The sequence below is a fragment of the Merops nubicus genome, unplaced genomic scaffold, assembly GCF_000691845.1.
Source record: "Merops nubicus isolate BGI_N331 unplaced genomic scaffold, ASM69184v1 scaffold12541, whole genome shotgun sequence".
NCBI lineage: Eukaryota > Metazoa > Chordata > Aves > Coraciiformes > Meropidae > Merops > Merops nubicus.
This window is the reverse complement of record NW_008589081.1, coordinates 69,945-88,541: the sequence shown is the minus strand read 5'-3', so window position 1 is coordinate 88,541 and position 18,597 is coordinate 69,945. Positions and strand designations below refer to the sequence as shown.

At 38.3% G+C, this 18,597-nt stretch overlaps 1 protein-coding gene across 1 annotated transcript in view; it reads left to right on the top strand.

Moving 5' to 3' along the window:
- Positions 1–18,597, top strand: part of LOC103781747 (teneurin-3-like) — a 97,970-nt gene that overhangs the window by 15,915 nt on the left and 63,458 nt on the right. Inside the window, 3 exon segments of the mRNA XM_008949468.1 lie at positions 948–1,148; positions 4,470–4,655; positions 17,904–17,930. Coding sequence (XP_008947716.1) covers positions 948–1,148; positions 4,470–4,655; positions 17,904–17,930 — 414 coding nt within the window.

Here is an 18,597-nt window from a genome sequence, read left to right as displayed (position 1 = left end):
TTTCCACCAACCACATTGTGGAAAGTGCTGATTCTGATGTATCTGAGTGAAAAATGACACATCATTTTTATATTCCAGAGATGTGCATAATGATATTCCGTTTGGTATGCTGCAAAATGCAGTTCATTTTCCATTCTATTTTTTTAGAGAGTAAAAAGCGCCATTTTCTTCCTCAATCAAATTGATTTTATTGATCTCCACGTACAAAGTAATGCAATTAAGTCTCTGGAATTAAATTTTCAGACCATTGACCCTACAAGTGTAACATTTTATTGAGTCAAATTGCTAAATTAAATCTCGTCATCTAAAGCACATTAAACTGAATTAAGACAGATAGACAGTGTGCAACTCATTTATTTCTGAAACAAGTTGAGGGTCCTGTACAGCTGTCAAAACTCTGTGGCAGTAGATCGGGTCAGTTGATATCCAGTGCTGCAGGGTATCCAACACGTGTTACACTGTGATTAGGCAGAACAGAGATCAGTTGTCCAAGACCCAAAACCAACCTTATATTTCAGAAAAACTAGCAAACCTTGATAGGTTGTCCACTAACCCAGAATTAGCCTGTAAATGCTTTGATGTCAGTTATGTGCACCTACAAATTTCACAATACCAGAAAGAGATGTGGAAGTGATGTGTTTTTACAAAGAAAACTGCTGCTGTGTGTGACAGTGATGATAAAGGCTGGTTTACCCCATAGCCAGAGAAGGGAGGCTGGCACCAAGGTACCTTGGTCTGGTCTGTCTTTTCCTCGCTCACTGCAATGAAACAAAGGTAAACTTCTCAGCTTCAACAAACTCATGTTTCCTTTTAAGATGAGTGCAGTGGTGCCTCTTTCACAAGGTCTTAAAATGTTTATTAAGCCTGAAAATTCTGTGAGCATCTAGGGGTTAATTACTGTTGTTAGGAGTGACAACTTTAAGCTGACCTTTCTCATCTTCCCACAGCCGATTGCTTGGACCCAGCCTGCTCCAGCCATGGCGTGTGCATCCATGGCGAGTGCCACTGCAACCCGGGCTGGGGTGGCAACAACTGTGAAATCCTGAAGACGATGTGTCCTGATCAGTGCTCTGGCCACGGCACCTACCTTCAAGAGAGTGGTACCTGCACCTGCGATCCCAACTGGACAGGTCCAGATTGCTCCAATGGTAAGGGTTAAATGTACTCATTTTGTAAAGCGATAACGTCTTGAATAGCAGCAGTTTAATGGCATTATTGTGTTAGGACCTGATCTACTGTGCTGATGGAAGTTGTGAGTTGACTGCAGTAGGAACTGTGGATTGATTCAAAGGTTCAAAATCATTGATGAATTTGAAGTATTTTAAAAACAATGTATTTGCTGGTGTCTTGGTTTCACTGGGGTAAAGGGCTCACTCATCATTCTGCTCCCATGGGCTACTTTCCCATTTATTTTGGCCACCATACATTCACTGGGCTGAGTATAATTTTGTATATTTTATATTGACATTAGTATTAATATTAGTTTTGCTGTTTCATTAAATTTGTTTTAATTTCAACTTGTAAATCTCTTGTCCTTTTCCCAGTCCCCCTTCCTGGTGGAAGAGTTGTTGGATGATAGAAACACTGCTATAGTTTATCCCTGGGTACAGGCTAAATGGAGACAGGTAGTATCTTTTAGCTGCCTTCACTTGGTAGCTTCAGGTACTTCACATGCAACTACAGAATGTTCTTTGTACAGTACATGAATCTAAGTATCACGTTACCTCATGTATCTATTCAGAAACTTCCAACTACGTTGGCAAAACTAGAGATAGTCACATACTAAAAAACTTTCCAGATAATTGGAGGCATTTTTCTTGAAAAAATGGACAACATTCTAGTTTGAAGGTGAAGAGAATACAAAAGTGAATCCTAAACAGCTTCTGAGGAAGGATGCTGGCTGCCAGGGTGGAAGGAGTTGGTAGGAGTAAAGAAGCAGAGGGTTTTCTTGAAGTCTGAAACCAAGCTTATTCAAACCATAGTCTGAGCTTAGAAACAAAAGGAGAAAATGATTGGAGGTACCATCACAAAGATCAGAACCTAAATATTTATAAAGTATGACAGCAGCCTTTTGACAAATACAAGTTTTTAGAATATTGTTTGGTAGCCACATAGCAAAGGAGAAATCATGTCTAACTGTGAGACATATATTTGTCTAAAACAGTTCATCTAACAACTCGAATGATTTTGTTAATGAAAACTGAACACATGGACTAGCTGGGTTTATGCCAGCTTATGAATAAATATAACTTTTTCATGAGGAACCATCTTTTTAAAACAAATGTACTTCCTGACAAGGATCTGTGATACTCCATAATGGTTTGTGCATACAAGAGTGATAGGACAGAGTTCCAAATATTCAAAAAAAAACTGAAAGGAGAAAATGTTGTCTTCTGTTAAATTTGTTTAGAAGAAAAAAAATTCTTCTCTAAACATTTCTTGCACTAAAAATGGCTTTTTGTGAGATACCCTTTCTAGTTCTCAGGCAAAACGTGGATCCTGTATTTCACAGTGTCCTCTATGTTATTTTTGATGATTCAGTTATGCTACGTCTTTTACTTAGGTTTCAAAGAATGATTGGTTTTTAAAATAACAAAATATTTCTGATTTTCTGAAATATTTCAAAAGTGGCAAGCTCACAAAAGAACTCTGTAAAAAGCTCCGTGATGTCTGTGCTTATTGCATGGGGGTTGGACTAGAGGACCTTTGGAGGTCCCTTCCAACCCAATACATTATAAGATTCTGTTCTATTCTAAAAATACAATTTGTTCAAATTGTGCAAAATGACTTTCTGAGTGGTACACTAAAAAAGTAAGTCTTACCCATGAACATTTTGTTAAGCTACTGGAAGAAAAAAAAAGAAGTAGTTCTTTCCATCAGAGAGGTTTACAGGTTTGAAATCAGCAGAGCTTTCCTCTATCTTCATCAGCAGTTTGTCCGTTAATTAGCCCTTCAATTCCACTTCAATTAAATTAACTCTAATTAATAAGTTCATTACAAAGATTGACGCACCTTGCTCAAAGCTAGTGTGCTAAAAGCTGATAAACACCTTCACCCTAATGAAAAATTGATTAGATTGAAGAGAAATAAAACTTTCTTTCTTGAAGCTACGTTGATGTTTTGCGACTCTAAAGTTAATCAAACCATCGTGCATCTGTTAATCAAAAATTTAATTCAAAGTAGACATAAAATGCTGTATAGGAAATAAAAAAAAATAAAAAGGAATTGCAGCTGTCTTCCTCCATAAACGTTGTGGGCTGTTTCTTATGGGAAATGTCACAGCTCCTTGATATCGTATTTAATGTTTTGCAGCACTTTGAGACAGAGCATTATACTCTGCGGGGGCAGAAAAACACTGTGGGAAACTGGAAACCTTTCTGAATGCTTTTGCTGTTGAAAGTAATTGAAGTCTTTTATTACTAAACTGTTTGTTGTCTTTCACAAGAAAACAAAAACTAAATACAGTACTTCTATGAACCAGTACATGGTTACAGCCAGCTGTATGCCAAGGAACTAAAGATGTCCCTCAGGCTGTATTGTGTCTCCTCTTGTTTTTCTGTTGTCTGCTTAGCAGAAGTAAAGTTTGCTGGAGCCTGACTAAATGAACCCAAACTGTAAATGCAAAATCTGGCAGTTTAAATTATCATCTTGTATTAGATGAGTCTTAACATGCGTTGTTTGGCCTCTGACTACCTTTGGCTGTTAACATATTTTTCAATTATTCTATCAGTTACAAGATCCTGTTACTATATGTAAATGACAAGTTAAATTGCTGTATGTTGATTTATTTTTTTTAACAATCTATTATTTAAACCAGACTGTTCATAGCTGTCACTGGTACAAATTTACTTCAAGTAGAAGAGAATCATCTTTTATATTTAACAGATGTGTCAGTATGTCAGCATAGTCCTAATTTGTCTCACTAAAGCTGATTCTTCCTAATGAAAAAATGTGTCAGAAATGGCACATTTTTACTTTGAGAGAAAACAGGGAACAGAGTAGGGAGGGGAACCCTTGTTAAAATGAAGTTTCATTAATACTACATTTTCTCTTATAACACGCAGTGGCCTATGTATATGGTACATTTAGTCACCAGGAGTACACGGTAAGCTGTAGTAGGTGTCATACAGTCTCAGTGACAAAAGTTTACTTGTAAAGCACATGCGGTCACAAAAAAAATACAATTGAAAACCACTCGGAGCTAACAGAAGAGCTGTGGACACTTAAGTGTTGCCAAGTCTGCTGGGTAACTAAGTGAGCATTAGCATAGAGATAAAACTCTGTGTAGGTCCTACCTGAAAATACATTTCACAGTGAATTCCTTTGATTTAATTTTCAAAGATTTTGCCTTTCATATTCTTCACATGTTGAATTAAAACGGCAGCCCTGCTAATTAATGCATATCCTCTCTCTCCCCCCTGTGTGTACTCCCTGCCCCCTCTCCTCCCCACGTCTGCTCTGGAACCCAGAGATCTGCTCGGTGGACTGCGGGACGCACGGGGCGTGCGTGGGCGGCACGTGTCGCTGCGAGGAGGGCTGGACGGGCGCGGCCTGCAGCCAGAGAGCCTGCCACCCGCGCTGCGCCGAGCACGGCACCTGCAAGGACGGCAAGTGCGAGTGCAGCCAGGGCTGGAACGGGGAGCACTGCACCATCGGTAGGCTGGCAACGCTTTACCCCCCCCCCCAGCTGCCCGGCTCAAGCAGCCGGCGCCGCTGGCCGCCTCTGGATAAGAGTTACTGCTTTGAAGCTGGGTTCTTCAAACAGAATGCTTGCACGTGTCGGTCTGTGGGAAGGAGCTGATATTTTAAGAAAGGAAATGGTTATATAATGGCTCATCAGTTCTTCATACCTAGTTTGCCGTGAAAAGGAGGTAGAAGTATTTCCTTTTCAATCTTTTCCCCTTAACTGCCTTTTGCTGAGGGGGAGGTTATTTTGTTTTAAACTCTAACTATATTATTTGATTTGTGCTTTTCTATTTTTATGTGATAGCTTTATGTCTTTTCGGAATGAAGCTTCCTATTGTTTTTCTTTTTTATTTTTTTTCTTTTTCTTTTGTGGAGAAGAAGCTCTAAAAAGGGACTTGCCTACACAAAAATGTCACTTCCACATTGTAATAAATGTGATCTAGTTGCTCAAAAGTAGCTTCTTTTCAACATAATGCTCTATTTTAGAATTATATCAAATTTCCTACATGTAAATAATGTAACAACAGTTTAATACAGCTGATTGAGAAGAAGCCATCCTTATTACAGATTGTATGTTTCTGTAATCAGGTTAGTTCTAATACCTGGAAACCTCTGGAAATTACTGTGCCTTTAGCACGTCCCATGTGCAGTGGGATATTCCTTCTTCACCACACGGGCTTTGACAGTGACCTAGCATGAGAAATTACTCATGCAAATAGGAGGACTAAGAGAAAGTGGAGGAGGAATTGTCAAAGGTTTATCATTGTAATATTGATTTAAAAATATTAAGTTTGTTGCTGAGAAACTCCTTTCCACACTAATCCGCCTTTGTGCAAGACGCTGCAAGTCTGTAACAGGAGGAGGGTCCTGTCCAAACAATTTTTGTCTCAGCATAACCACACAGAGAAACTCTTGCGTGACAACAGGTAGGAAGCACAGACAAAGGAACTGGCAATGGTCCAGTTCTAAGAGAGGACTAGTTTATAATTAGGCATGTGGGGAGCATTGAACAAAGCTCAACAAAGGCTGTGACAGGAGTAACAATGTGGCTTTGCAGGTATTTATGGGATATATCTGCCAAGTATGAGAAGCATTATGGCTAAGCACTTAGAGGTAGATTGAATAGACAACAAAAAAGGTAGCGACAGGTCAGTCAAAAGCAAGAGTAACATTAAGTGAGGGAGACATCGTGGATAATCTGGAGAGTCAAAAAAGAAATCCAGTAAGTAAAAAAAAAACCAAAAACCATAGTTTTATGTTTGGAGAGATGGGAGAGAGTAAGTGAAAAGAGGTGATGTAACCAAAACAACAGGATAGGACAGCAAGTCTAATAGCAGTAGAGCTGATGGATGTGAATGATACATGATTTGCTTTTGCCACAAGCTAAAAAGAGGCTGGAGAATTGTAACTTCCATCGATGTTTTTGAAGGGTTGTAACTCTGAATGTGTTAGCACAGCTAAGCCATCACAGGGGCATGAGCATTTAGAAAAGAGTAAAACCCAAGGTGCGTTCCCAGGTAGCTTGCAGCCCTGACTGAGAGGTGGGGGTGGTACTGTGCTCGGTGGTCAAGGGAAACGCTGCTGTGAGCTTTGAGGGTGGGGAAAACGAGGGGCTCCTACAGCCCTGATACATGACCTGATACATCACAGCAGCAAGAAGATGAGGCAAGATTTTATTTTGTGGAAGGGAGTCAGGTGTGAAGTAGTAAGACTGGTTTGTGAATTGTTCTTTACAGAAATCAGAGTCGATTTTGTTGTTGTTTACTAATGAGATTGCTCGGACATAGGAGGTAGAGGGAACCAAGGTGCATCTGCAGAATCCCAGGGAGACTTGGTAGGGTTAAAGCTTTTGGGGAGCTTCCAGAAAACATGCTGACAAAGACACTAAAGAGGTGGTGAGGGAACTGCTTTCTGAACAACAAAATAAAGTAAATCTTTAGAAGCAGAATAAAGCCTTTCCTTTGACTGCTTTAACTTGCCAATGAGCAATTGCTCAGCAGATCACTCTGCTGTTGGTCTCAGCAGCTGTTGACCTTGGCATCATTTCAAGGGTTGTAGTTACACACGGATGAACTGCTCTTGAACAATTTTTCCAACATATTAGGCACAAATAAGTTTTTCCTGGGCACTGGGAAAGCAGGGTTTGCCCACCTGTTCCCACCTCTTTATTCTTTAAATGTGTGTTTACCTTGTGGCTGCTGCTGTAAAGATAATTTGATTTGTTTATATTGCCCTTACAGCCTCCAAGACAAGTAATGAGGTACCGGTTCTAGCCTGCTGTTGTATTTATTTTTCTTAGAGCTGTTTTCTTCAGAAGCCCAGTGTTCTAGAGAAATCAGGTCATTTCATTGCTCATTTCCAAGAGTATTTCCACTTAGTGGAGTAAAAATTGCTGCTTTCTTAGCTTGGCAGATGAAGAGTCAAATTGCCCTTCTCTCACCTGCCCTGGAGTAGGTAGTATCTCTTCCTGAGCAACAAATTCTAAGACACAAGAGATGTCAGGATGTTTCTCCATGCAAACCAGTTTTTTATTGTCACCAGGCATTTTCTGCTACTTACAACTCTCTAGCTTGGTAGCAGAATATTTATGCAATTTGTGTTATATGTTTGAAGGACTTCAGCTCTCCCTTTGTATGTCTAAAGAATAAACAATTGCATCCTTCTGATTCCTAAAAGTCATTAACTATTTATCTGCAGTATTGTGAAGTATTGTAGAAATGCAGATATCTTTGGTTGTCGCAGCTATCAGCTGGAAGTCACGTGAAGTGCAATAGCCTAAATTTACAACTTCTTTGGGAAAGGAGTGTTCCAAAGAAGTTGTAAATTTTAAGGGAAATGCACTTTATTCTCTTTTCTGGGAAGGAAAAGCCCACCAGGTCTCTAGCTGGGTGCACAAAGTGCGGTGGATGGGTGTACATTAATCACAGAGGTGTTAATTGGAACGTATACTGAATCATCTAAATCCAAAACTCCTTGGACCAAAAAGATTATGATACTTTTGTGAAGCATGAAGGCTATTTAAAATGGTAAAACCATTTTGCACCTCGACTAATGCTTATTATATATTTCTAAGCACTGATATCTGTCCAGTCTCATTTTCAGTTAGCCTACTGTTTGCATCATTAGTTGATGTGTTAGAACGGGTAGAAAGAAAGAAAAGACAAACCTATCTCCTTAATTAAAACGAGGTAGTCCTTAGTTTTATTCCTTTCTAATATCTTTTAAACCCTAGATTCCTTCTTGCATTTTGCTGATATTTATGTACGCTTCAGATATTCAGATAGGAGTTCTAATTGATCTAAGCTTCCAGATGATTTTTTTTTTTATTTCAATGCTTCAGGACATTGGGAAGCAAAATCATGACCGATTGTTCAGAAAAAATTTAGAGATGATCTTACCTGCCAACTTCCCTAAGACTGACGATCACAAGATTAGAATTGGGAAATAACATGCATACCTATTTTATATACTTTTGATCTGTGAGTGAACAGAATAGACTAAATAAAGCTGGTTTTTTTTCCTCTGAAGCAATGTGTATAGTAAGGTAGGCAAGATTGTTTTGACTGCTGCGGTAAAGCTGATGTGTGTTGCTGATATCCACTGTTCCATCGTGCCTCTCTGGCACCAAGGAGTTCCAGCGCCAGTGCCGCACCTGATGTGAGCCACACTTGTGAGTCATTGCCTTTGCTCTAAACACAGGCTTCCAAAGATTGATATCAAAGATGTTGAGCAGATAACTACATGCTCAGTGTTGTGAGGAAATGAATCTAATAAGAATTAACAAAACTCAGGATTTATTGCTATTGTTTAGCATTTTGCAGAGTTGAACTAAACACTGGCCATGGATGTTTCAAATACTAAACCATTTAAGGCATCTAAATTGCTTACTGTCTTTTCCCTCCTGAGAATTGTCATGTTTTACCATTTCCTGTATCCCTGTGAGAACAGGTTAAATCAACAGTTTACTGCAAAGCTATGGAAACGCACCTGTCAGTTGTTTATTTGGTCTGGGAGTGATATTCATGGGTCTGAGGTGAAGATCCATATATTATTTTGTGAAGCGGGACCTGCATCTCAATGCGATACAAGACCGCACAGGCACAGCTGGTGCCCAGGTGATAGTCTGGATGAAAATTTGCTCTGTAATTAAGTTTTCATAACACAGTTGTGCTAAAATATGTTTTTGTTTCTTTTCTGTCCTGGTTTGCAATGAGTTCAGTGACCCTCTCCTGTCCAAGCAGTCGTTTTGTGAGATTGGAAGAGATATTATTTCAGAAAGTCTATTATTTTTTGTGATATAACTGGCTTGTACCATGAGTAAATTAAGTAACTGTCATAGGAAGTCCATAAATAGGAATATTTTTCCAGCTGCTTTTCCATTAGACTCTGTTAGCTGCATGAAATTAGTAAATAATTACGTTGGTGGGGAATCTGCTGTATCCATGTGCTATGTAACATCTCAGTTTTACAATGGAGCTTAATTTTTTTCTATAGACCAAATTAGTTTTAGAGTAATTTAAATTGCAGATTGGCCAATTTGCATTAAAACTATGCCTTCTTGTTCAGATTTGTCAACACCTCTTTTTTGAAAAGTCTTTAACATTAAGCATGGGTGGGTAAGACCATCTGTTTATGGAGCTTGCCTGCAGCTCCATTACTTAACACATGAGACAGGTTACAGCTGTTTAATTGTTATTGTGTTGAACGATTATCTTTCAGTCCAAAATTAATATTTATATATCTGTGGACAGAAAGCATGTCATTAAACATAAGTGATCTAAATGTGGATTAATGTGATTAAGTATTCATATTAATCCCTCAGGAGGGCTAAAGTTAGCATTGTGCTACCTTGGTGCTACTTCTGAGTGCTGCGTTAGGCTACTTTACCTAGTACACGGAACTGAAATTCAAATCCAGTGGTAGTCCACTGTGGAAGTATAAAGCTTGTAATATGTTTATATTCCACTGAGAATTGAGATCTAATTGTTTTATCTTCTAAGAATTTACCCTAAAGTTTAGTTGAGAAAAAGATAACAAGGGACATGAGCCAGCAGTGTGCACTTGCAGCCCAGAAAGCCAACCAGATCCTGGGCTGCATCAAGAGAAGTGTGGCCAGCAGGTCGAGAGAGGTGATTCTCCCCCTCTACTCTGCTCTGGTGAGACCCCACCTGGAGTACTGCATCCAGTTCTGGAGCCCCCAGTACAAGAGGGACGTGGACCTGCTGGAGCGTGTCCAGAGAAGGGCCACGAGAATGATCCGAGGGCTGGAGCAGCTCTGCTGTGAGGACAGACTGAGAGAGTTGGGGCTGTTCAGTCTGGAGAAGAGAAGGCTCCGAGGTGACCTTATTGTGGCCTTCCAGTATCTTAGGGGGACCTACAAGAAAGCTGGGGAGAGACTTTTTAGGATATCGAGTAACGACAGGACTAGGGGGAATGGGGCAAAGCTGGAAGTGGGCAGATTCAGGCTGGACGTGAGGAAGAAGTTCTTCCCCAGGAGAGTGGTGAGACCCTGGAATGGGTTGCCCAGGGAGGGGGTTGAGGCCCCATCCCTGGGGGTCTTTAAGGCCAGGCTGGATGAGGCTCTGGGCAGCCTGATCTAGTGGGAGGGGTCCCTGCTCATGGCAGAGGGGTTGGAACTGGGTGATTCTTGTGGGCCCTTCCAACCCTGATAGATTCTGATCTATTTTAGCAGAGGACTTTAGAGCCCTAATGGCTCAATGGTTGGACTTGATGATCTTAGAGGTCCCTTCCAACCTAAAGGATTCTATGATTCTATGACGGCAAGGCACTAATTTTAACCTTTTTCTTTCCGTGAAAAGGCACTAACATGACATTCAGACCAATGAAACCAATAATAAATTTTCTTCAGTAAGAAATTTCTCATTTCAGCTATTTTAGATATAAGAACAGAAAAGACATCTGGTTTGCTATATATTCAGAATTATGGTGAAAAACCAAAACAACCAAACATCTAAAGCACACTGCTGTTAGTGTGTTCATTAGTGCAAACTCTGCCCTGGTGACTGATGTGTTTTCTGTCTAGGGACAAACATGAAGGCATTTGTGTGCTGGTTTTCTCTGTGACCGTGAGCAGCATAAACTCAGAAGTACTGCTAATGCTGAGGAATGCTAAGAAGTCATCTCCTCCACCATTTACACTGTCTGCACCTGCCCTCTTCAACACGTGTTTAGCTTAGGGCTCCTTGTGTTACAGACTTCAAATGTGACCACAGGGAAATGACACTTTATCGCTTTTTAAGATCAGAGAGCAAGTCAAGGCAAAGGTATTCTTCCTGCTAATTAAAGGAAATGCTTATAAAAAACTTGATATGGCTGTATATCATTACAGTATATGTTTTTGAAGTATGGGCTTGACAAAGTAAGTCATGGACCACTTTGAGGGCTTGACTGATCTCAGTTTGCAGGTTAGAGGGAGAGCAGCATGGATAACTAGTATTACTGATCATCATCATCCTCATTTTTGTACTGATGTGAAGCTGCCAAGCGTGGTTTACTTTTCTCCAAAGTTTAAACTACTGAGAATATTTACTTTTAAGAGTGTTTTAACATGTGAGGTGTTTAGTGTACCTTAGTGCATTCATTCCAAGAATTCTTCCTAAATTTTAAGATTCTTTTGAGATTTTAGAATTTTGATCAGAGAGAAATTTTTGTCCTTCAAATTAGAATAACTCCTGCTGTATTAATATATTCTGTAACTATAAAAATTCCTACATTTTTGTTTCTCCTTAGTTTCAAGTTCATAGAATTATACCTCTAGTACAAATTTCGTCTTTTGAAAATAAGATTATATCTGATTGAAGCTATCGCCTTGGACATTCAAACAGTTTATTCTCACTTAAAATCAACCAAAGATTCAAAACTTACTGTGTCACGTATCAGTTACCTCATCACAATATTGTGAGTAAAATTCTACTTTCAAACCACCCACCTACTTTTTAGTTGGGATTTTACCACAGTATTTACACCTGTACCCTCAATGCAAAAACTCCACGAAAAAAGAGAAGATGACTGTTCTTGGCACCCAGAGGAATGACAAACACAGTTTAAAAAGATTTCCTGAAATTTACAACAAATATGGTTTTGATCTTTTGTGTGCCTGAAGGGCATGTTAATAGTTTGCCAGGCCAAGCCTTGAATATGGAAAATATTTGTAGTTTTCTAATTATAAAAATGCTCAATGACCAGGTAAATTTAAGACGTGCATGCGTATCTGAAGCTGTGAAAAAACATGAATTATTGGTCAAGCCTTAACACATTTCAAGACCAAGTTCCTCAAATGCAAATGATCTGTTAGCATACTTTAAAATTGCTAATTGGTGGATTTGCATTTAAATGAGGACCACATGTGGAGTTCAAGTTAGGCACATTTTCAGAAAACAGCAGAATCCTCTCAGATGTGAAGAATTTTAAAGCATGTTGCAAAGCTTACTTGAGTTGAAGTGGCCAGAAACTAAGTGCTTCTGTACATTATATAGTTGCATGCTGGTCAGACACATTCTGAGAGGATTTCCAGTCAGGATGAAAGATGGACACAATAATGCTTTGTACCCTGTTCCATCTCCTAGTATGTTTTCAAGCCAAATATATCTTTCATGCACTTCTTAATATGTGAGGTTCTACCTGCATCTGAGACAGGTCTTTGTGAGTTTGTCACAGCTCTCAAGTACATATTTGAATAATTTTCAGCCTGTACATGTAGGACAGTTTTAAATCCTTAATGTTATATACTCTTTCTTCTAAATCCTCTTCAAGCTCAATACATGCTAAATAGGATGCAACACTGGTCATGATTTTATCAGAAGTCCCAAACTTCCTATGTCTACTATATCCTCAAAAGCAACTGAACCTTTTATTCTAAGATATATGTGGCTTTCCAACATTGATGATGAGAAATCTTACTTTATAGTATAATTGAGATGCACTCCATAACAAAAAATCTGAAGAGTAGCAGGCTTATGTGCCTTTGTACATAAAAACTCATAAATAGTTGCTGCAAAGAATGGTTGCAGTTTTGGCAAGGGATAAATTGCACTGAATTCAGGTCTCCCTGCAGAACCTTACACAGCAGATATCCCTGCTGCAGGTCTGTGTAGACGTTGGAGAGAAGTGCAAAAATTATGAAGAAAGTACGATTTCAGGGCAAAGATTGTTTTGGCCTAGATAGGGAGGAAGACAAAGAAAATTGCCTGCAACTATTATTCCATCCATGTGTTCTCCTTTACAAGAAGGACAAGATGGGAATTTAGGAGTAAAGAAGTATCAAAAGGGAAGAGTGTTTGTAATCTTCTTCTATTGGCAGCAATGCTCTGAACATATGGTATGTCTAAGAGAAGGTTCTTATAAATGAGAAAGGATGACGACCATGAGCTGCTTACAGTGGAAGAACATGTGCTTTCAGTACTGTTCAGTGATGAATAGAGAGAATTACATTTGCAAATGATACCAAAGCCTGATGCCCCCAAGCACTTTGGAAGACAGGACAAGAATTTAAAATTACTTTAACAAATAGCACAGGCTATGCAGAAAAATAAGGTGCAATTCAACAAATGGTGGGTTCTCTGCTTAAGTAAGAATAATCAACTACACAAATTCAAGTTAGGAAGCAGCTCAGCAGGCAGAAAAGACTCCGAATAGGCTGTAGTGAATGATGAATTTGACATGAATGAACCACTCTAAAGGCAGGTTAGAACAGTGGCTTTAAAATGAATTCTGGACTCTTGTAAGTTGTAAGTTTTCTGGTGGAGGTATGGAGCTCCTCAGAAATTGCATCACTCTTTGAGAGTAATGCAGTTGCTTAAAGAAATCAATAAACTATCCCCTAAGTCTGCTGTGGGTAGGATAAGAAGTACTGGTTTTAAATATTACAGGGGATATTTGCCTTGTTCACCATCAAAAATAATATGATGCTACAAAATGGAATCTTTTTTTCCAGTTTACTTCATGTGCACAGGACTCGATAACTTTCAAATGCCAAAAACTACATTAAAAGAACTTCAATAAAGTTGCAAAATCAAAAACGTAAAACCAGGAAGTCTCTGGAGAGCACTTTTGTGTATCATCATATAACAGAAGATATATCCCATATTAATTATAGCATATACATATGATTGTAAATAAAAAATACAATTATATCTTTAACTACATTTCCCTCTGTACCTGGTGGACCTGATTTAAGAGTATTGCAAGGTTGTGAAGGGCTGTCACATGCAAAACTCCATTTGTACCAGAGACTGGTGCATGGGGTTCTGGTGCTGGTTGAGAATAATTTTGAAGAACGGAATTCCACCCGTGCTGGTACCATGTATTTTCTGTTAGCCGTTCACAAAGGCAAACTTTAAAGGAGTATCCTGATTTCTTCATTGTCTGGTGACCTGACTTGCTTGTGTGTGAACTGCTAAAATGCTGGTTTGTGTATGAAATCCTATATCATTCTAAGTATTCTGGAAGATCACATTGTAGGTGTTTGCAGTCAAGTGCATGGAGATTCTCATTTTAATCTTTCTATTCCTTACTTACTCACTGGTAAAATGAGATAAGAATACACTCTCTGTTCATACCTGCAGTGTGAAGATACTGTACTAAATGATTTTGACTTAGAGAGGAAGATGATAGAAAAATTTATAAGAAAACAGTTCTTTGCATGTGTTAGCATGGTTTGTTGTTCATGAGAGAACAAGGACTGTCAGCTCTGTACATCCATAAAGGACGAAGGGTATAAAAATTGCACAGGTATCCATAAACCCAGCTTTGCTTAAATTTCGGGGGTTCCACTTGGCCACTCTCATGATATTCTTGCAGGGGGGTGGGGGAAAGTTCTTTGTCATAAGGATTGTAAACCAAGGTTTATAGAAATACTTAATACTTTGGCTGTCTTCTCTCTTACTCGTCCTTTGTCTTTGCTTCTAGAAGGAGATGTAACACAGTAAGGAAGAGAGAAGGCTGGTAGTATTACTGGAGGAGAGGCAAGGGCTTGGCTCACATTTTCAAGGTGTAGGAAGCAAAAACCCTTAGAAGTAGTTTTTAATTTAGGCAGACCTCGGTCAACATGGCTCTGATCACATTCTTTTTGTATTTTTGCTTTATATCTGGTGGCACTAAAAGGTCAAATTCTGCTCTTACAGAACAGTAACTCATCACTCTTGTGGAGCAGCTGAGTTGACCCTGTAGTGGAACTATAGATACACTACAAAAAACCATGCGGCATGGTGCAGTCTAGTGTACAGGCTAGAAAGATTATGATGTGTGAAGATGTCTGATGGGGAACAATAATATAAACTAACAGAAATATAAATTTGCTACACAGTGTTTTGAAGAATGTCACAGTTATAATCCTTCATGACAGAATAATCAGAATAAAGCAATGTTAAAAGTACCAATTAAGGAACTTCAAATCGATGGGTATGTGACTCATGCTGATTTAAACAGGAGCTGATTGGGATAAATGGATTTAATATGTGCTTTTATTCTGTGGCTATTCTATCATACCTAGAGGAAGTAGTGTGTGAATAATCTAAGAAAGATACCAATTTACATCTCTGATAGGAAACTAATCGGAGACATTAAATTAATAAAATTGTCAGGTTCTGACTGGTTATGAAATATGCTGTGTTAAATGCGAATTTGCCTGACTATTACCAGTTCTTTGTAAAATACATTTATCTGCCACATATTTATATAAATACCCACACACATTGATTGATATCATCATTTACATTTTATGTTGCATGAATTTTGAAAGCCACTTATATCTTCTTGGATTTTGACTATCCTAGAAAATGTACAAATGTTACATCTTCATTTTGTTTTTCTTCATTCCATTTGGAGTCCATATGAAGTCCCTCTGCTTCTGGAAACAATAGCAAGATTTAAAATTTCACAATCTTAAACCGTGCAAGAAAACCCTTGTGGGTATTTTGTCTGGTCTATAATTAGACTTTTTAAGGACTTAACATAACCCACATGTGCCAGATGTGTAAATACCTTGCCATGGAACACCTGCTGAGATGCCCCATCCTCCCAAATGCTCCAAATCCCACCTAAAAAGGCTTGTAGTTTGTACTTACACACAGAGCTGGGTTCGTTGCTATTTCAGTTGCAGCAGTGTGAAAATAAGGAAGACATCATGGCTAGTTAAACTCAATGCAAAGTTATACTCTTTGATTCTTCTAGGATGCTGGATGTGAATGAAAATAGTTTCTGACATTGTCTTTAATGTCAGCTGACCAGAAAAAGGCTACTGGAAGGTCAGATTTGTTTTCTAAGTATTACAGGTTTATGGTCTGGAACTGACTTCGTATAAGACTACTGTAAACAAGAAATCTTAATGAACATTTTCTTAATCCTTTTATTTATTTATTTATTTTTAATGTAGTTTGGATTTCTGAAAGGAAATAGCATGTAGGAGCATGGGATTGCAGGGACTATTTTCAGTTGCTTAGGAGGGGTTTTTAATGTTCTGTTACATAGCCCTACATTTGTAAAGGCATTTAAAGATTCACTGGTGGACAGATGCGTTCCCCATATAGGCCTAATTGCTTCCATTTTATGAAATAAAGCTTGATTTTTTTCCTCCACACATACTAACACCGTGTTCTAAGATTAGCTGTGTAGGAGCAAGGGGAATTATATTGGATGAGTAAGAGAAGAATTTGATCCACCCTGAAACACAGCTAGGTTCTTTTTGTTTGTGGTTAATGTGAAAACCTACTTAGTTTCTTGCTGCTCTTCTAAATGTTCTGTTATTGATGTTTTCATTCTCTTTGTTTCCCTTTAGCCTTAACATTACAGAAAAAAAAAAAAAGAAAACACAGGGAAAAAAAATGTGCAGTGAACACCTGACACTTTCTTCAAGAAAGAGGGGCTAAAAAGTTTCTAGTTCTTAGTCATAGCAGTGACTGTGGCTTCTGTGAGACTACTTATCTATGTCATCACCCCCTTCCTTGGACTTGGGAAGAGCTTTTTCCCGTTATCCAAACTGGAGGGTAGGCCATGGATGGAAATACTTTTCTTTCTCCATGCAATACACAAAGTTGAGGGATAATAACAGGTGACAGAGTACTTGACAGACAGGGGCCATCACTGAGGAGAAAAGGCCAAATTTCAAAAATAAGAGAGTCCACGAGGGCTCTGTTGAGAGACCTTGCCCACAGCAAAAACAGGGGATTGACTGTAAGATTGTTGACTCGGTTTGATGTGTCTCCACTACAACAGTCTGTAATATCCTCTCACCTTATGTGCAGGTGGCTGGATTTGGTAGCCTGTGATGGGCTTGTCCTGTGTGGTTTTGTTATATAACATGAACTCCTTCAGCACAACTGCAGCTGATGTGCGTTCCTGAAAGCAAGGAGGGAACATATAACCCATCTCTGCTGTATTTTGTGTATTAAAAGTGTGGGCCCGCTGTTTTAAATCCATCTTGTGCTCTGTCTGTCATTCATCCATCTGCCTTCTGAGGTCTTTTGTGAAATTTTGTGTCAGAACATAATGAAAAAAAAAGAGTCTTGTTATTCTTAGATATACCATGTTATGTATTTTTATACATCTCAATCCTGAGTTTAATTTTCACCAGTTTTTCCCAAATGAAATGGGTCACCATGCTACTAACCCCACTACACTTGCTTCAATCCCATACATACGACCTAACTTATTTATATACTTGGGGTGTGTGCTCAGAAGAATAACTGTGGCTGAATTGCAGCAGAAGGAAACTGTTCCTCCTAAAAATCCTGTTAATCCAATCAGAACTAAGATAGTGTGCTATTTATGCTGTCAAGAGTCATACATGACCTGCAAATCAAAGATCTTCCAGTATGGTCAGTGTTTTAAAGCTCGTAAGCTAAGTAATTACACTTAGGCTGTGCGGAAACTTGGGATTTTTTAAACTAGCTTTGATTATTTCTTTGTCACACATAAAAATCGAAACATGTCAAGTCAGAAGAAAAATGTAGTCTCAGAAAAGTAGCTTCTCTTTCTCCTGCAGGCCTCCTTTCTAAAACAGTTTCACTGAATCATGATGGTGGTTGCTGAAAAGAGAATTCCGTGCATTTTTAAAAGCTTTGAGATACATTTTCATTTTGTAACGTAAGAGCTCTCATGTCAGGTGCACCTGCTTGATTTGCATGTGAATTCTGAACAGTTCTTGTTTTATGTGACACTTCTGAAATGTCTGTCTGTTTTTTTTCTTTTTAATTCTCAAGCTCACTATTTGGATAAGATAGTGAAAGGTACTGTATATTTGCTTTTTGATGACATGCCTATACCTACATGTACTTTTTCTATATGAATATATAGTTACAAACATACTAGTCTGGGCAAAAGAATCTTCTCTTACATACATTCCATGGATTATAGATTTAACTCACATGACTTTTGACTCATTTCAAATGAAAAATGAAATATTTCTTACGTTATATAATAACATTTTATCAGTAATTATACATTTATATACAAACTGTATACATGTATTAGATTTTTTTGAACCAAAAACTGAAGATAATATTCATTTGCTGTTTTGTGTTTTTACTTTGTTAGTTTTGTCATTGGACCTCTACCTAGAAAACTGTAAGATTTAGGAAACAAAGCAAAATTATATTCTTGTCACAGAACAGATGTCATTAGTTCTGAAGAAGAGATTAATTATAGATATGTATGTGTTTATATACAGACAGATCAATAGAATACCCCAGGCTTTTAAGCTATTGTTTATCTGAATGTAGAAATTCTAAAGTAAATTATTACTTATGTTTTGTACAAAGCTAGAAAAAACTCGTATACTCTATGCCACATTTTCAATTAAATGGTTCAAGGATGCAAAAGCCTGACATGAAACAGCAAATATTCTTGTATCTTCAGTTCTGGTGAAAATTTGATTCAGAAAAACGTTTAAAATAT